The sequence below is a fragment of the Leptinotarsa decemlineata genome, unplaced genomic scaffold (assembly GCF_025532065.1).
Source record: "Leptinotarsa decemlineata unplaced genomic scaffold, Ldec_3_MD MMD2_tig00000505_RagTag_RagTag, whole genome shotgun sequence".
In the NCBI taxonomy this organism is placed as follows: domain Eukaryota; kingdom Metazoa; phylum Arthropoda; class Insecta; order Coleoptera; family Chrysomelidae; genus Leptinotarsa; species Leptinotarsa decemlineata.
This window is the reverse complement of record NW_027412549.1, coordinates 12455386-12472924: the sequence shown is the minus strand read 5'-3', so window position 1 is coordinate 12472924 and position 17539 is coordinate 12455386. Positions and strand designations below refer to the sequence as shown.

At 31.7% G+C, this 17539-nt stretch overlaps 1 protein-coding gene across 1 annotated transcript; it reads right to left on the bottom strand.

The window, feature by feature from the left end:
* Positions 1 to 2546: 2546 nt before the first annotated feature.
* On the bottom strand, positions 2547 to 16426 carry LOC111505789 (fumarate hydratase, mitochondrial). The gene is made up of 6 exons (XM_023160662.2): positions 16208 to 16426; positions 15968 to 16093; positions 9502 to 9724; positions 8453 to 8768; positions 3342 to 3566; positions 2547 to 3249 (listed from the first exon to the last, which is right to left on the bottom strand). The coding sequence occupies exons 1-6, from the start codon at positions 16310 to 16312 to the stop codon at positions 2745 to 2747; spliced, it is 1500 nt and encodes a 499-aa protein (XP_023016430.2). The 5' UTR covers positions 16313 to 16426; the 3' UTR covers positions 2547 to 2744.
* Between the last annotated feature and the right edge of the window lie 1113 nt (positions 16427 to 17539).

Sequence of the window (17539 nt, the reverse complement as noted above, 5' to 3'; positions counted from 1 at the left end):
CATTTGAATATCCATATTTTTACTTGTTTCCCCTCGATAAAGTATATAAAAATTTGGGGAACCTCGGGTAGCAAAAAAATATAACTTACTGAATAGAACGATTTCTCGAAAGAAACAAGTTTTTTGATCTTATGAAGCACTTGTTTGCAACCTTTGATGTAGTAATGAATATTACTGGAATTTTTTCCCAACACCAAATCGTTATTTTTAACAACGATTTTAACAGTTATAAGATTAAAACAGTTCTAATATTTCTGTTTGAAGATGATCACTTGGTGATCGAAATACGTGTCAAGGTGGTAAAAATAACGATTTTGGTGTTGGGAAAAAACTCCAGTAATATTCAAGTTTTTTGATAATAAACATAGTACCTAAACCTTTAGAGATACTTGATTTTTTTCATAAATCTCAATTTACACATTATTTTTTGGGCATTTGTTCCAAATTTTTTGAACAACTCCTTGAAGTTTGTTCCACATATATGTATCTGTACTGTATAATGCAAAGAACGTGATGAAGAACAGTGTTAGCGTCCATAGTTCACATACATATGAGTTACTTAATTAACAGATTATTTTTTTTAAGGCTAATGATGACTTTTATGATCTTGTTGCTTCGTATTTTTCGTTAGGATTCCAATATAAAGAAACTCTAACATTTCTGAATGTTCTGCACAAAACAGATTTATCGTCGGACCTTGAAGACGTAAACATTTTTCAAGAATAGAAAATGTAGTGGTATTCACAGAAAACGAATTTAACACATCTGGTCAACTTCATGGTTACAAATGGATGCATTTACGTTGCTTGCAGAACAATTTCATTATAACATAGCAAATTGTTCAAGAACTCCTTAGTTTACTGGATCCAGTTGGAGTTGAAGGGCGCAAAAGATATCGGCTTCGTCGCAGGCAATACGACAATAAAGGTCCAAATTATCTATGGCATATGACAAATAAAAGTCCTAAGGTTAGACAAAATCATTAACTCTGAAACAATTAATAATTTGAACAATAATCATGTCGAACTAATGTTGAAACAAGAACAAATATTTCATTTGAATGTACACTTTTAAACATGCTCGTGTCAACGATATTTCATTAAATTTTACCACATTATTATTTCTCATTTTTACACTAGAAAAAATTTGTAATTTTGAAGATCATATCATCATCACATTCGTCATGATCAAAACAATAGAATCGAATGATACGAATTGATTTCTCTTTGATGTTCGTTTAGCTACCAATTGAAATTTTTTTCACAGAAATACAAATTTTTCCAGGTAATTGGAGGATGTTTCTTAGAAGCAGTGAAGTCCAACGGAGGATGTCCCAGAACTTTACGAACCGATATGGGCACTGAAAATGGAGTAATGAAGAGGATAGAAAAAGCCTTTCATGAAGTATTTGCTGAATCAACAAATTGACCATGTTTTTTGTATCGAAAAAGCATGCACAATCAAAGGATAGAATCTTGGTTGTCTATATTAAGCAAACATAATGCACAATACTGGATGAATTCATTTCAAACCCTAATAGAAGACAATTTATTTGATGGATCATTTATGGACAAGTCTCTAGTTTAATTTTGTTTCATACCATTAGTACAAGTGAGAGGTAAGTTGTTAATGAAATTTTAATTATGATTTTTATTTCAGAGTGATCTTGATCAAGTATGTTTGGAATGGAGTATTCATAGAATACGGAAAACAAGAAATGCTATTGCTCCAGCAGGGAGACCAAGTATATTGTATGCGATGCCTTCCCTTTATGGAGTTACAGATTACCTGATCAAGATTCCATCATTCGCTTTTAAACATTTTTCTTCGGAGTTTACATATCCCCGGACAGCCTGTGATGAAGATTTTTGGAAATTATGTTCAATTTTGATGAAAAAAAAAAATTGCACAAGGTCACCAAGATCCTTATGCCACAATTGATTTATACATTAACCTCAGAAGTGAATTAATTACGTTATTTCAATAAATTTTAGATTGATAATGCATTGATATTATTCAGTACCTTCGAAAAATGATGTTTCAAGATCTAATGACGCAAAAAAACTAACTGGAGCAGAATCGTTCCCGAACTTTCAATCAAAAAATGAGTAGGCTTTCTTCGTAAGAAACATACAACTATGAGAAGATTGGAGCACTGTCGAAGTGATTTGAAAAGAGTGTCGAAATTTCGAGATAAAAGTCGAAATTACGAGATAAAAGTTGAAGTTATGAGATAAAAGTGGAAATTATGAAATGAAAGTCGAAATTATGGTAGATCAAATAAACAAATAATCTTTGGCCCTTCTACATTTCAGGAGAACTCAATTGAATTAAACACTATTTTATAAGATTTTCATAAATTCGTACAACCTGGAGATTACATTTCTTTTCATATTTCAGAATATTAATTTCACTTCAAATGGAAACTTTCACTAATTGATAAATTCTGTGTTTGTGTGATCATTGTCATAAAACACATGTACTTCAATTCAATTTTCATTCGGAACTGAACCTAAAATTAAATTTCAAAGTATTTCAAATATTACTTTCTTTCCCAAGTTTCAAATATATTGAAAAAGGTTTCAATCTAGTTGTCTTATCACCATGTACACTATAATGATTCATCAGTACAAACATTTTTTGTTCATGATTTATATCATAGGACAATATTTTTCTTAAAAACAAAATACATATCAAACAAAACAATAATTAAAAAAATATAACATTCAGATCCGTCAATCCATTCATTTAGGTCCAAGCATCTCTTCTGGTTTCACCCACTGACTGAACTGTTCCTCGGTAAGATACCCTAATTTTATAGCAGTAGCTTTCAATGTAGAATTTTCTTTATGTGCAGTTTTCGCTATCGTTGCAGCTTTATCGTAACCAATATGGGGATTTAGGGCAGTAACTAACATAAGACTTTCGTGAAGTAGTTTATCGATTCTGTCCTCATTAGCTTTGATGCCTTCAACGCAGTTCGTTGTGAAGGCCTTTGTACTATCACCTAACAATCTGATTGATCTGAGAACATTTGCTACCATCATTGGTTTGAATACATTGAGTTCAAAATGGCCATTCGAGCCTCCTATTGTTACAGCAACATGATTACCCATAACCTGAGCTGCCACCATTGTGATGGCTTCACACTGGGTTGGATTTACTTTTCCTGGCATAATGGAGCTTCCTGGTTCATTTTCAGGAAGAGATAATTCTCCTAAACCACACCTTGGTCCAGAGGCTAAAAATCTGTAAAACATTTTTAATTTACCAGAATACATTGTGAACAATAAATGAAAGTCTGATGCAGTTCAAATAAATTAAATGAATATATTACTAACCTGATATCATTGGCGATTTTCATCAAAGAGCACGCTACAACATTGAGAGATCCCGAAACTTCCACCAATGCATCGTGTGCGGCAAGTGCTTCAAATTTATTTGGTGCTGAAGTAAATGGTAAACCAGTCAACTCAGAAATCTTGGCGGCACATTTTTCTGCAAAGCCTTTTCTAGTATTCAAACCAGTACCAACAGCAGTACCACCTATTGCCAGCATATACAACCTGAAAAATATAAAAGTTGAATATTATAGAATTCTTTTATGAGATGTAAGCAGACTTCAGTAGTGTTTTATGCGAAAAAAAGTAAATGAAAAAATATTACAATTGTATTTTACAATTATCATTCTTATTCATGTTTACATCCCACAGCCACTCGGGTATTGTTATTTAAAATAGAAAATAATATTCAATTTTAGGACTAGGAATCGCACGTTAAAAGGTAAAGACTTCCAATACCAATAAGACAATCGAAGGCCTGCAGTTTAATTTAAAAAATAACAAAACTAGAGGCACACCAGGATTTTAGGCCTAGAAATTTTCATGTTTCAAATGTTAGAAAGGTGAGAAATACATATGGCTTAAATACATGGACGATAATTGGTTTTTGAAAATAAATTGCACCCTTTTACAAGAACTTGAAGAAATGCATGGGTATTCACATCTACCTGAAAATTATCAAGTGATATTTGATGTACTTACATCCTCAAGTTCTAGATACAAAGATATTGGTCTCTACTTTTAGAGACATTTCTGACAGGAAATGTTGAGAAATGCATGTATGACAGTAGCTGTTTGGGTTGGCGTAAGTGGTTAATTGTCCATTGTATTGTGCAACCCGTACTAAAATTTGCAGGTTGAACGGTAAGACTTTGTTAATCCTTAGCTTGCAAAGTTTGATTTCTGAGGGTTGTCTTTCGTAGGGGGGCGTCAGTTGGTTAATGGGAAACCAAATTTCAACAGATTTAATTGATTATCATTAAAGAATAATTTCACAATAATCACTATATGAAATAGTGGCGGCAGACCAAGAAATGAAATCTAAAAATTATAGTTTTTTCGTGAATATCTCAGAAACGGTCATTGATAGTCGCGACCTAAAAAAATTTCATTGTCACCCTGATGAAAACTTTACTTTAATTTTAACATGAGGACAAAATAATACAGAGTCAAAAGGTACATCCTGTTACCCCTACCCGGGTGCAATTAAATTATAATTGATTTTGGCATGAAACAAAAAAAAAACTATAGGATTCATCAAGTGATATGAGAATTGAAATAAGTGTGACCAGGAATATGAATTTAAAATTTTCTTAAACTATGAGAGGAAAAACTAAACAAAAAATAAAAGTAAAGCTTTTGGTAAAGGAACTAGGCAGACATGGAACGTTTTATTATTATTATTATTATAGTTAAGTATTTAAAGTCATGAGAACATATTATTCACCTTGGTTCAGGTTCACATTCAAATACTATAACTACCTACTGCTCTAATATAAATTGAAAGGAAACATATTGTTTTGAAAAGATTAGTTTTCGAGAAAAAAATTCTCTTAGCGACTGGAGAAATGCACGGTAAAATAGATTCAGGGTCTCTCAGTCAAAAAATCAAACTCTGCTTTACTTTGCCAAGCTTTCGCTTCTAATGGGGTTTGACATTTGTCAAACCCACAAAAAAAATCCTATACATGTATAACTTTCTTGTCAATTTATATGTTCAATTTATTGTTTTTCTCTCAGATTTTTGATTTTTTGACTGAGAGACCCTGTTAATCTATTTTAATATATATGTATATTTTGCCAGGCGTGGATTCATTTCCTTGTGGTTTTTTTCTGTTTTGTTCATTTTATGATTGGTAAAATCGAAACATGTAATGAAATAGTATATATATACCGTGGTTCATTCTGTGTAGGTACTGTAGTTGATTTGACTTCAAAGATGGTTCTCATGAAAACTTCAGCAATTGTCTTTGCATTACTCTCTCAATATATTTTATAAACGTGAAGAATTTGTAATCACGCAGTTAGAGGAATATAATGAGATGATTCAGCTCGTAACATTCATTAACAATTTGCAAATATCTATCGATATTCCATCAAATGAGCTTTTTTCAATTCAATGGTTCATTTTTATCGATTCAAAAAAACATGAAAATTTATTTTTTGTTGGTCAAGGTCGCGCTAAATACTACTTGTGCTTCTCGATCGTTCTAGGTGTCGTGTTGCTTCGAGAATATTCCTGTCGGCTCCCGAAGACTTTCATATAAAATCACTACAAATAGGCAGAGAAGGGAGCCCAGTTGAAAGTACAGTACGAAGTAAGGCAATAGATATTTGAGTGTTAGTCTGAAGTTCAGTTGAAGTTTGTGTGTGGTATTGGCAGTGTAGCAGGGAAATAAAGTTGAGTTTAATTGTAGAGTGTGGTCAATTATTGTTGAACTCACGGGAAAAACGTAAGATTTGGTGTCGGAAATGAATCATTGATTGAAAATTATCTGCTTCGTGGTGAAAAAAAGAAGTGATGATTGCGATGGGATGGAAGAGCTAACAAAATGTTCGAGGTTTTGCAAGCGGACCTGGCGGATAATGAAAAACGCAGGAGAGAAGAATATGTACGAAGGATAGAAGAAAAACGTTTGCGAAAAATAGGAAAAAGACAGGAGACTTGCTGGTAAATATTCAGGAGAAACAAAAGAGAGAGATAGAGTGGAAGATCATAAATTATTTGTAAATATTGAGGAGAAACACCAGGAAGACACAATCAAATTTACCTTCATTTATTTACTCTCAAGTAAGTAAAGGGAAGGCATACGAGATTATTAAGGAAGAATTTGGGAAAGTATTTCAGGAAACAAAGAACGAATTTGAAAAAGTAGTCGACAGAAAATTCGAAGAGATTTTCCGGGAACTTCGGAAAGAATCACCAGAGCCGAAGAGGATCGCTGTGGAAAAATGCAAATTGGAAACAACACCTCGACTTTCTAGTAGTAATTTTGTTGAAACTCCAACTTTCAGAGGTGTATTTTCATGTTTAATTTATCGCAGACGATTTGAGACCGCTTGAAAAATGAGGAGAAAGCAGCAGCTCTTATACTAGCACTACAAGGAAAGACCTCCGAAATTTTGCAAAATATTCCAGTGAATAAGCAGAAGAATTATTGAGCAGTCCTATCAGCTTTGGAGGTCAGGTATGGTAGTGAGAACCTTCAACAAATCTACCAAGCACAACTGAAGGTGACAACTGAAGTCGAAAGGTTGGTAAGACTCACCTATACAGAAGCATCCGATAACTTCACCCACTGGATTAGTGTCTATAGTTTCATGAATGGGGTTCGTGACACGAAGCTGCAGTAGCCGCTAAGGATGGAGCATCATAAAAAATTAAATGTCCTAGAATTCGAAGTAGCCCAAAATGCTTCGCGCCAACAACAAAAAGTTCTAGTGAGGCCATCAATGAAAAAGAAATTGAAGGAACAGATCGATTTATGGCAGGTCTAGAGAAACTCTTTAAGAAATATTTGATGAATCGAACTACACCCAGTGAAGGAACATTAAATAGAAATGAAATTAAATAGAAACGATGGAGTGCTCATACTCATTCGCTCTCGTCCCCAGTATGAATTTAAAATCATGGCAATGTGTACTGCTATAAAGTTACAAGTTACCATAAATCAGATTAAACTTCTTACGGTTTTATATAGACCAAAAAAATATCGTCAATACAGAGCTATACAATTATATATCTATGAAGAAAAATAAATCAAATATTTTTCTTGGTGACATGAATATAGATTTACTTAAAGACAGCAATATTAATGTGGAATATTACAAAAATATATTGACTTCATTTAATTTCGTTTCTTTCATAAACAGTTTAACTGGACCAACCAGTAAAACATGTTTGGATCATATTTTTGTAAAAAACACTCTAAATCAAAACAACTATGACTCATTTGTCTTCAACTATGAAATAACAGATCACCTTCCCATAGCTTTCGGTAACATTTATAATGAAAAAACAACAGAAATTCTACGACAAAACAAATACAAAACATACATCAACTACAATACTCTGACATCTGATATTGAAAATGAACATTGGTTCGACATTGACTCTTGATGAAAAAATACCTATAGTATGCAGAACGAGATTTAAGACATATATGGAATTGTTTCAATTATAATAAACTAACATTAAATAAGCAAAAAACGCATTATCTTTAGTTTACACCTTATTCTAACCACCTGCAGTTGTTTAGTCGAAGTACTCTTCTTGACGTATCAACTGAAACTGATGCGCTCATTAGTACCATATTATTTATAGTGCTGATTTTTCGCGCACTTTCTGTAATAGCGGTTTCGCGCATACTTTCCACGCGATTTGGATGACTTGGCTTCGTTTTGGCGCCTTTCAAAACTGTGTGCCAGATCTTTGGTAGATATGTTTTCTCTTCCTTTTTGTTGGAGTTCTTTTGGTGTTTGTGTATTTATATGGTTTTTAAATACATTCTTGTTGAATAATGAATCGACGTTGTTAGTCTCTCGGTATTTTCGCCATTACAGAAAGTGCGCGGAAAATTAGCACTATAAATGCCAAGGCAGAAATTATAGCTTCGGTTTCAGTTGATATGCCAAGAAGAGTACTTCAACCCCGCCACTCGAGATGACTGCCACAATTGCAGTTGAAACGTATGGAGATTGTAACTAAAGAAGACCACGGCAAAGCCCGGAAACCAGCCATATACACACATACACTACATTGAAAAAATCTGGTATAAGTACTTATGAAGTTTGTATATAAATTGTTTTGCAATAAGGGCCTAACCTATTCTATTACTTTAGAAGGCCTTTACAAATTTATTGGCTGTTTCAAAAGAAAAACTAGGCATAGTTGAAATGTAACTTTAGAATAATATCTTGATCATTCAATATCAACAGTAGTATGAAGAATAATTTCAAATGATAAAAGGATTTCAAATTATAAAAAATATTTTAAAACATTTGCAGTATGAATTATTCGTACTGAAATCATTATTTTTATAAAAATATGAATCAAATAAGGTAACAAGTAAATGTATACAAGGATATCTTATTTTGGAAAACAAACTGACCTCGGTAAGGTAGCCTTAATTCTGTCGATACCAAACTGCATTTGTTGTACATATCCGCTGAATTCTTGTCCTAGGGTCAAAGGAACTGCATCTTGAGTGTGCGTTCGCCCAATTTTGATAATATTAGCAAATTCTTTAGCTTTTTTGTCAAGGGCTTCTGTCAGCGTTGTCATACCTGGTAACAGGGTGTGTTCTACTTCCATAGCTACAGCTATGTGCATTGCAGTGGGAAATGTATCGTTGCTGCTTTGACTCTTGTTTACATGGTCATTAGGATGGACTGGATCTTTCGAACCCAATTTACCTCCAAGAAGTTCTAAATGAATGCAATAATAAAACTATGAGTCTACATTCCATATGAATACCAATGAAAAAATGGGTTGACCAGTCAAAAAAAAACATGCAATTATTGTACGCAACGAGTATTAATGTGAGTACTACTACATTATCACAATGTAGATTCCAATATATTCCAATTAACCAACTGATCCAATGAACCGTCAAAAACTTATTGAATTCAAGTTTTAAAAATATATCTTCAATTGAAATTGATGGATGTTTATTGAAATATTCATTAAATAATTTACTTTGTTTTGTTGAAAAAAAAAGTGGATTAATTTGTTTCTCCTCTTTTGTGTAATTGATGACTTATTTATTTTGTGGAAATTCATGATCACTTTAATGAAATGAATGAAAATACTTTTGTCTAATTTCCACTAGTTATTCATTTATACGACCGGGTTCGGGTTTTATCGCGTTATGATTAGTTAGGTTTTATACTTGATAATGGGATAAAACCTGAAACCGATCGTGAAAATAAAATAACTAGTAAAAATTAAACATGTTTTCACTCATTTCATTTCATTCATTAAGTTATTTCTCCTCAATAATAGTCTACATCTTTGTTGGGATAATGTTCTGATGCCAACTTTTTGAAAAACTAAAGAATTTTTATTATTGAAGGTGCCACCAGAAGAAATATATTGAATTAGTTGCAATTTTGAAGCTATTCAAAGCACTGGTAATTAGTAGAAAAATAATCTTCTAACCTATTGCTCTATTGCTTATAACCTCGTTCGTGTTCATATTCGTTTGAGTTCCAGAACCAGTTTGCCAGATAACAAGAGGAAAGTGGTCACAGTAAAGTTTTCCTGAAATGACCTCATCAGCGGCTTGCGAAATGGCATCTGCTATTTTGGCATCAAGGCCATATTCTTTGTTAACAATTGCTGCAGCTTTCTTTAATATTCCCATTGCTGTTATAACTGGATACTGAAAAAAATAGGTATACTATTATAATCAGAATTGCAACAACTTGATTTACATTTTAGCAAAAAAACATTTTAAAATACAAATCAGTTAGATAGGTTTGGCAATCTACCCAATATAGTATTCCGCTAACCGTAATATATTTCTTTTTTGATTTAGTGATGGAAAAAAATAATGATCACTCTCTCATTTTCAAAAAATCGCCTCTAGGCTCTTAAGTAAGTGGAATGAATAATCTTTATTAACAAACTAGATGACCTCAAAAACAGTGACATCAATAATTATAGAACAATAATCTTATGAAAAAACTTAAATACTGTAAGTTTTCTCATTTAGATTGTATAGAACGTAAAAAGTTGAATAAATCCGAAACAAGCACTTTCCCCAATCGCGCACGTTTCATTAATCAAAATGAAGGAGATGGAAGAGTTTTCTTCGGTTGATAGTCTTAAAAAAATCCACTGTCCTTCATTGAATTTAGATTTGTAGCATTAGGACTGTTCATAAATTCACTCAGAATATGATGATCTCAATCCAAATTTTACATAAACGTACTTAGTATAAATAACTTAGCAATGTGTTTCTAATCATGTGATCATACTCTGCTCTATCAGAGTAAGTAAGTTTATGACACAACTTAGTCCAACTTTTCACAGGAAGTTACTTTGAATATTTTGTACTGTTTAAATTTGCCATTTGAACAGTACAAAATATTACTTATGAACTTATATCTCCAATAATCAGAGTAATAAGTGGATTTTATTACATTGTATAAAATTTCTCATGAATGATAAGACGTTTCAATATCCATTATGAACGTTTAGTGTTCCAAATGAGAAAAAAATAGTGATTTATGTGAAGTTTAATACAGGCAAGGAGAAGTAGTTGTTTGAAAAGGGTTTTTCTTTTTTTATTTATATCTGAAATAGTTTTCCCAAAACGAACCCTTTTACAACTTGCCAAAACTTTAACACTCTTTACTAATAAAGTTGGTGTTTAGGAGATGAACTGGAGAAATTTCTATTCACTATCGACATGGGTGGAAAAAACACGGTACCCGAAAAAACGCGAGTCCCGAGAGATGATGGGAATTAGTCAGTCAACTCGAGTGAGCCAGGTGAGAGCAATGTTATTCATTTAGTTGTTTATATCCAGATTGGAAAACGGGTGATGGTTTATTCGTTGAGTTCAATTGTGAATTGATGTATCTTTGGGTAAAATATATTTATACGATTATTATATCTGCTTTTCTTATAAAGCAGCGGTGGGATAGATTCACGTCTGTCATTGAACAAAGGTAGGAATTTTTCTTATTAATTGATCAGTTGAGATCAAATTATAGGAGTAAACAGGGAGACCTGAAAAGTCTAGTGTTGCTCAACACGCCTTGGAGTATAACCATAAAATAAATGAACATTATTTCAGATATGCACAGGCAGATGGGGCGACGACAAACCTGTTGTTTGCTGTATGCTTCAGCTTAATTCGAGGAATGATACTCTGACGGAATTCGATTTTCAATTATCGGAAATCATCGACTTTATGTTGATGATATATACTACTTTGCACTGACTAGTGGCCAAACAGCCCGAAACCGGTCTGCAAGTGTGTTCCAATAATTGAAAATCTATTGCGGCAGTTATATCGCCAATAGCATATGCAGGAATAACTTCAGTGAAGAATCCTGCACTGACACCTGTCGGATATAATCCAACGCCCTTCGTGGTATTAGGCAGGGGAGTAGTTGTTCTCTGAGAGGTGTCAGTCCATTAACCTACTGTGTAGGGAGTTGAGACTGGCCTGAACGAATTGTTCTTAGATAATTTGATTTATAGCCAGTCTTCAAGTATGCCCACTGACTATATGTGAAAATTTAACATTGTTGAGACCAGTACATGACACCAGGCTTTTGAATGCTTTCTAAATTCTGGAAATAGCAAACTGTGGCTTGAGAATTATGAACAGTGACAATTATTTAGTTTCAACCAACCCATTATTTTAATTTAAATCACTGTACAAATTAGCAGGAACTTGTTGAAGTTCCTGAGGTTCCAGTTCTACAGATGAGTACAAGCGATAAATCCTGGTACAGAATGGTTCAATGATTTCATAATCAAAAAATTGACTGTTCTAACACAGCTGAAACTACATTAGAGTAGGATTGAAATGGTTGAAAAGTTGTAATCCTATTTTAACAAAAAAGTTTGCAGCCTGACATTTGAACGTGGATGTGTATAGGTTGTGTTTTTAAAATTCACAAAACTCATTACACAGTTGCATAATGAATAATTTTAATAAAAAAATTATATTTCAACAACTCATGTTACCGAAACCAACCTTAACGCCTTGGTTTATTATCGTCAAATCTGTTGGAAAATGGTTTAACATTATGAAATAGGATTTACTGAGACCTGTAAACACCCATTGTGACCTTTATAACAATTAAGTCTATATTGTGAAAGAGTTATTTCAAGTTATATGCCCATGAATGAAAATGAGACTTGAGAACTACTAAACATTCATTGAAGTTTAAAATATTAAAAAGTTGCAAAATATAAAGTTCTTGCTAAATAAATAGACATGCACAAAAACATAAAAATTTATAGGAAATAATGTTAGTTTAATATTTAATGATGTCAAAACAAGGTTAAAATATACAAAATAATGAAACAATTTGAAATATTACAGTGAATAAAGCAAATCAAATATTTGTAAAAACTAAGACTATAGATAAGAATCATTAGGTTCATTAAGATTTAACTTTTTATTTGAGATACAATTTCAAAATTATTTATTTTTTTTTCAAATTTACCAAGTTTCCGATTTTTTGGCACGTTTTACTGAAGATGAATTTTGTCAATTCTTTTTTAAAAAGTAATGAATGTCACAAAACAAGCAGACTTTGTGTATGATTTATGAACGGGTTAGTAAGAACAGGCTACCCCTCAATATTGATAAAACAAATACAATTATTTCATGAAAAATGAGAATTAAAACTTTCTGTTTTTTACCACTTTGTCCTATAAGGACATTATCAAACTCTACATAATGTATAAGTTTGAAAATGTATACATAATAAATATATAGTAAGTTTGAAAATGTCCTTATAGGACGAAACTGCAGTAACGTTAGTTACAAATAAAAGGGGTAGAAAACATAGAAAGTTTCAATTCTCATTTTTTATGATGATTTCCTATGACGTAGTAACGGCTAAGTCCATCAATTTACAATTATTTTCGATAGAGACAATCAAATTCGCAACATTCAGAACAGATTCTTTCAAATGACGCCTCAATTAACTATATACAAAACAAGAAACTACTTGGATTAGTGAATGAATGCAATCTGAAATGGAATGGCCATATCAACTCGTTAGTGTGAAATTGTGTACATTATGTTATGCTCTTTGTGTATCCTCTCAACAATGTAACGTAGGCATTATCAACTTAAACCTACTGATTCGTTCAGAGAAATGATAATTTTAACTATAATACCACTCTATATTCATGAATTTTCTTGTTTCATGTACAAATATAGAAAAAAAAATTAAACAAGAGAGAGTTCAACTGTTCAACATTCCTATGAAACTTGAAACAAAGATTGGTACCACAAAACACTTGTCAAGTCTTTACCAGAAATGCATTTATCACAATGGGTTAAGGCTATTCAATAAGTTACCATATATCAAATATAGTTTGAAAAACCAATTGAGGAATTGGTAATTAGTGAAACTAATTATATTATTGAGGAATGCTTGATTTGATTTTACTGCCATTTTTTTATTTTTTTAATTTATTTACACAAGAGTAACTACCATCAAAACATCTATTCCTCCTTTTAATATTTATTTAATTATTTTCAAACAGGCAAAAACCTCATTACATGAAAATACAAATTCTCATAAATATGTCAATAATATAAATCATAAATAGAATTCTAATATTTATATGTGAATACAGTTACATTGTATATATGAGTAGCTACTACATAAAGCTGAATGGAAAAAAAACAAAGTTATTCTAAGCTTCAAAAGTATATTTTTAAACAACAGTAAACTTGTTTCGGAGGGAGAACAAAGATAATATTTTACATTAACAGGAAGTTGTTTGTTATTTTGATCATTGTAATGATAGGTGAACAGTAGATGTGTATGGTACATGCATATGGTACATCAAAAAATTTAATGAGTCTTGTTGTTCTTTTGGGAATTCTCTCTTTTAGTAAAGATTTGAGATTGGGACAGGTATATATTTTTTTATATATTTTGTAACACAACACTACTATTTTCTAGACTGGGTATTTTAAATTCATTTCGTAGTACTACTGATATAACTGTATTATAATCTGCGTATACTTTAATTTTTTGTAAAATAAATATCTCATAAATCTGTTTTTAAATTTTTTCTAATCTATTTTTATGAACAATATGGGAAGGATGCCATACTATAGCCCCATATTCAAGTTTAGGTCTGACCAAACTATTATAGAGTGTAGTAATCACTTTAATGTCATTGAAATGTGCATAATTAGTAGTGGTTGAGATGCTATGTAATCCAAATGTGGTTTATACTAGAGTATGAAGTCACAGCATATACCTAAATCTTTGGATAATTTAATACCATTCATCGAGTAATTCTATTTGTCTTAGTTAGTTTTCAGATACAAGACAGGACAGAACATTTGGTATATTGAACAGGTGCTCATTGTTCACACTCCATACATGAACACCATTGATGTCCTCTTGTATTTTGACACAACCTTGTGAGTTTTCGATCTATGTATAAAATTTAAGGTCGTCTGCGAATAACAGAGACTCAGAGTACTCAAGGGACCCCAGAGTTTGTGCAAAATTTCCCTATACAATTACCCCCATATGTTCCACTTTTTATTGCATATACTGCATAAGACTTTTTTAATGGTTAGTCCCTCTTTACTAGTTTTAGAATATTGACAAATCCTATAATCAATCATCTGTTAACTTCATGTAAGAATAGAATAGATGTTTTTCACTGATGATGGAATAAACAAATGAATAAATAATGATGACTATGTTTTTTAAGGCACTGAAATTTGTAATACAATCATAAATAGCTTATTGCATTTGAAATTTATATGTTTTTCTGTCGATGATTACTTAAAAGTATTTGACTTAATTCCCTAGTAGAATCGTAAACATGTATTCATTGCTAGTAATGACTGCTTTATTAGAACTGTTACATCTGGATGATGGACAATGCAGTTTTTCTATGTTGACTGGGAGAAGTTTATGCTCGAGCAAGTTTTTAAATTCAAAGTCTCACCATTGTCTGTAACTTTTGCCTTACAGAAAATTGTCAAATTCCAATAATATATGCTCTCAATTGAAAACATGACACTAAAATAAATATCAAATAGGATAGACCCCAAGACATCACGAGATTTCATATTAAATTTGCTACCATCTTAAACTACTCAAGTTACAATATATGAAACAAAAATAAGTAAAGTCCTGAAAAAAGTGATAATGAAATTTTTATTCAACAAGTTTTAAGATCATAACACAAGGGGTATAAACCCATTTATGTACAAATAAGGCACAAGCTGTGAAAGTTTTTAATGAATTGCCATTAGGTGTGGGCATGAGCTTTCTAACTTGTTAATTTTTTTAAAATTTTAAGGAAGGATCGATTATAACAGGTGTACTACATTGAACTTTGGTTTAAACATGAGCTTCAATCTATTTATTATATTTTGTTACATATATTACTGATGATCAGCATTAATGATATCCTAATGATGATGATGAATATGATTGTCCCTAATCATCAGTAATGCTGTTTTATGTAAGCTTACCTAAAATTTTATTTTGTCAGAATATCAAGTGCTTGTTATTTTTTCAAATTGAAAAAAATATTGTGGAACTAATACAAACCACTAAATATCATGGTGCCAGAAGGAAAGTAGGTATTCCCACCATCACAAAAGGTATTTTCCCAAAGTTAGTTAGGTGTGTAATTTTGTTAGTCAGGAATGTGTTTTATAAAGGGAGATGTGTACTTGAATTTGATCCATGTAAATACTTCCCTGAGAGTGGATGCTGAATCACAGACTGTTTTTACATGACTTAAAAAAAAGTTACTCCCCAATCTGTGGCTGAATGAGTATGGAATCTTTAAAACATAAAATTGAAATGAATCTATTTAAAGTTTGAGGAAACTGGTACATAACTGATTTTTCATAATAAAAATGTTATGGAAAAATAATTACCGGCATTCTTTCAAATTCACCCCCAATGGGAAAATTAATTGTTGATCTAACAGTTTGAGCCCCATAGTATCGATTTGATGGAACCTTCAATTCTCCAAAAGTATCCTTTTCAATTCTGTAATCAGCCTGTGGACAAGACGGACAATAATAATACATTTTATGTGGAACTACATGCCATTATATGTCAATATCTAGATATAGAATGACAATAATTCAATACTGATGACATAATCTACTCACCATAGTTGCAATTTGAGGAGCAAAAGATTCCTTGTATACTTTCAACACCGATTTAATACCAGCAGTCATACGACTGTGGGTTTTAGAAAGTCTTGATAAGGCCATTATTTGTTATTGAATTAAATCCACGTCCTTGAACCTTGCCAGAAATCAATTAAAAAAGTGGAACTGAAGAGAAGAATACAAACATCAAAAACCAGTTTTTGACAACTGTCAAATCCTGAGATAGATATCACTGAAGCCGTGTTGCCAGACTACCGAAACCAAATTTAAGATCATCATATTCATCCAATTATTTTATTTTATCGATACAAGACCTCAAAATTTTATTCATAAATTTTCATTTTTATCGAAAACTTTTATTATTGCTCGAAAATTATAAAGTTTGAATTGAAAACATTGACATATTATATTCTCAGTTGCATTCATAGATATAAGAATCAAATTAAATCAATTTTATTGATGACACATAAATGTTAATTTCATGGCTGTCAGTTTGATCGCTGTTCGGAAGAAGAGTTAAATCAATAATAATAACACAAGCCCTCAATATTTTATAAAAAAAATCAATGGTTTAATGAGAACTTGTTAGCTATACCATGAGAGCAAAAAATATGATAAAACCCTATTTTTTAGATTTCATTTAAATTCAGAATGACTATTTCATTCCAACTAAATATGATTAAGTTTCAATTATGATTCAAGATTTCTAAATAGTTGTTGGTATTCAAGAATGATTTATGTGAATCAGTTGTGAATCAGTGAAGTCTGACAATTCATTTTTCATCTAGGTCTCTGTTCTTTTTTGTATTGGTGAGCCTAATTTGATTTACATATTTGACTTTGCATTGTCTCAGTAGAGTTAGGATCTATAGTTACTGTCAGAAGTCAGAATCATAATATCAAATTGAACCTATGAATTTCTGTAGAAGCATTCGTCCAAAGTTATTATATTAGGTCACCATTATATTTTCATATTTTATTCCATTGATTCAATTCGATTAGAACAGTAACAGTGATTGAGATGCGAGAATGATGCATAACTAGCCCCCGAAAATCACGTATGATGCAAAAATAATTACAAGATATTAATTGCCAGTTTTATCGCTGTAAAATTCTGGTTCAGTGGCCTAGCCTTCATTTTTTTAATTTTATCGGTTTGAAAGAAATACTCGATTTAATACTGGTATTGGTGGCCTATCCTACTATTGTTTAATTACTTAATCGTTTTGAAGAAAATAATCACTGAAATCATTTCTACAGAAATTAAATTATAATTTTTCGAAATTAATATCTGCATCGATAACTATTTGGCAATACCTTGGCTCACTT

Bases quoted from the DNA above. Each gene is read 5' to 3' on its own strand.
- LOC111505789 (XM_023160662.2), bottom strand. From the start codon at position 16,312: ATGGCCTTATCAAGACTTTCTAAAACCCACAGTCGTATGACTGCTGGT. The intron at 16,094-16,207 runs GTGAGTAGATTA...TCTTGTCCACAG, and splicing joins CTCCTCAAATTGCAACTATG to GCTGATTACAGAATTGAAAA. The intron at 8,769-9,501 runs GTTAGAAGATTA...GCATTCATTTAG, and splicing joins TATAAGCAATAGAGCAATAG to AACTTCTTGGAGGTAAATTG.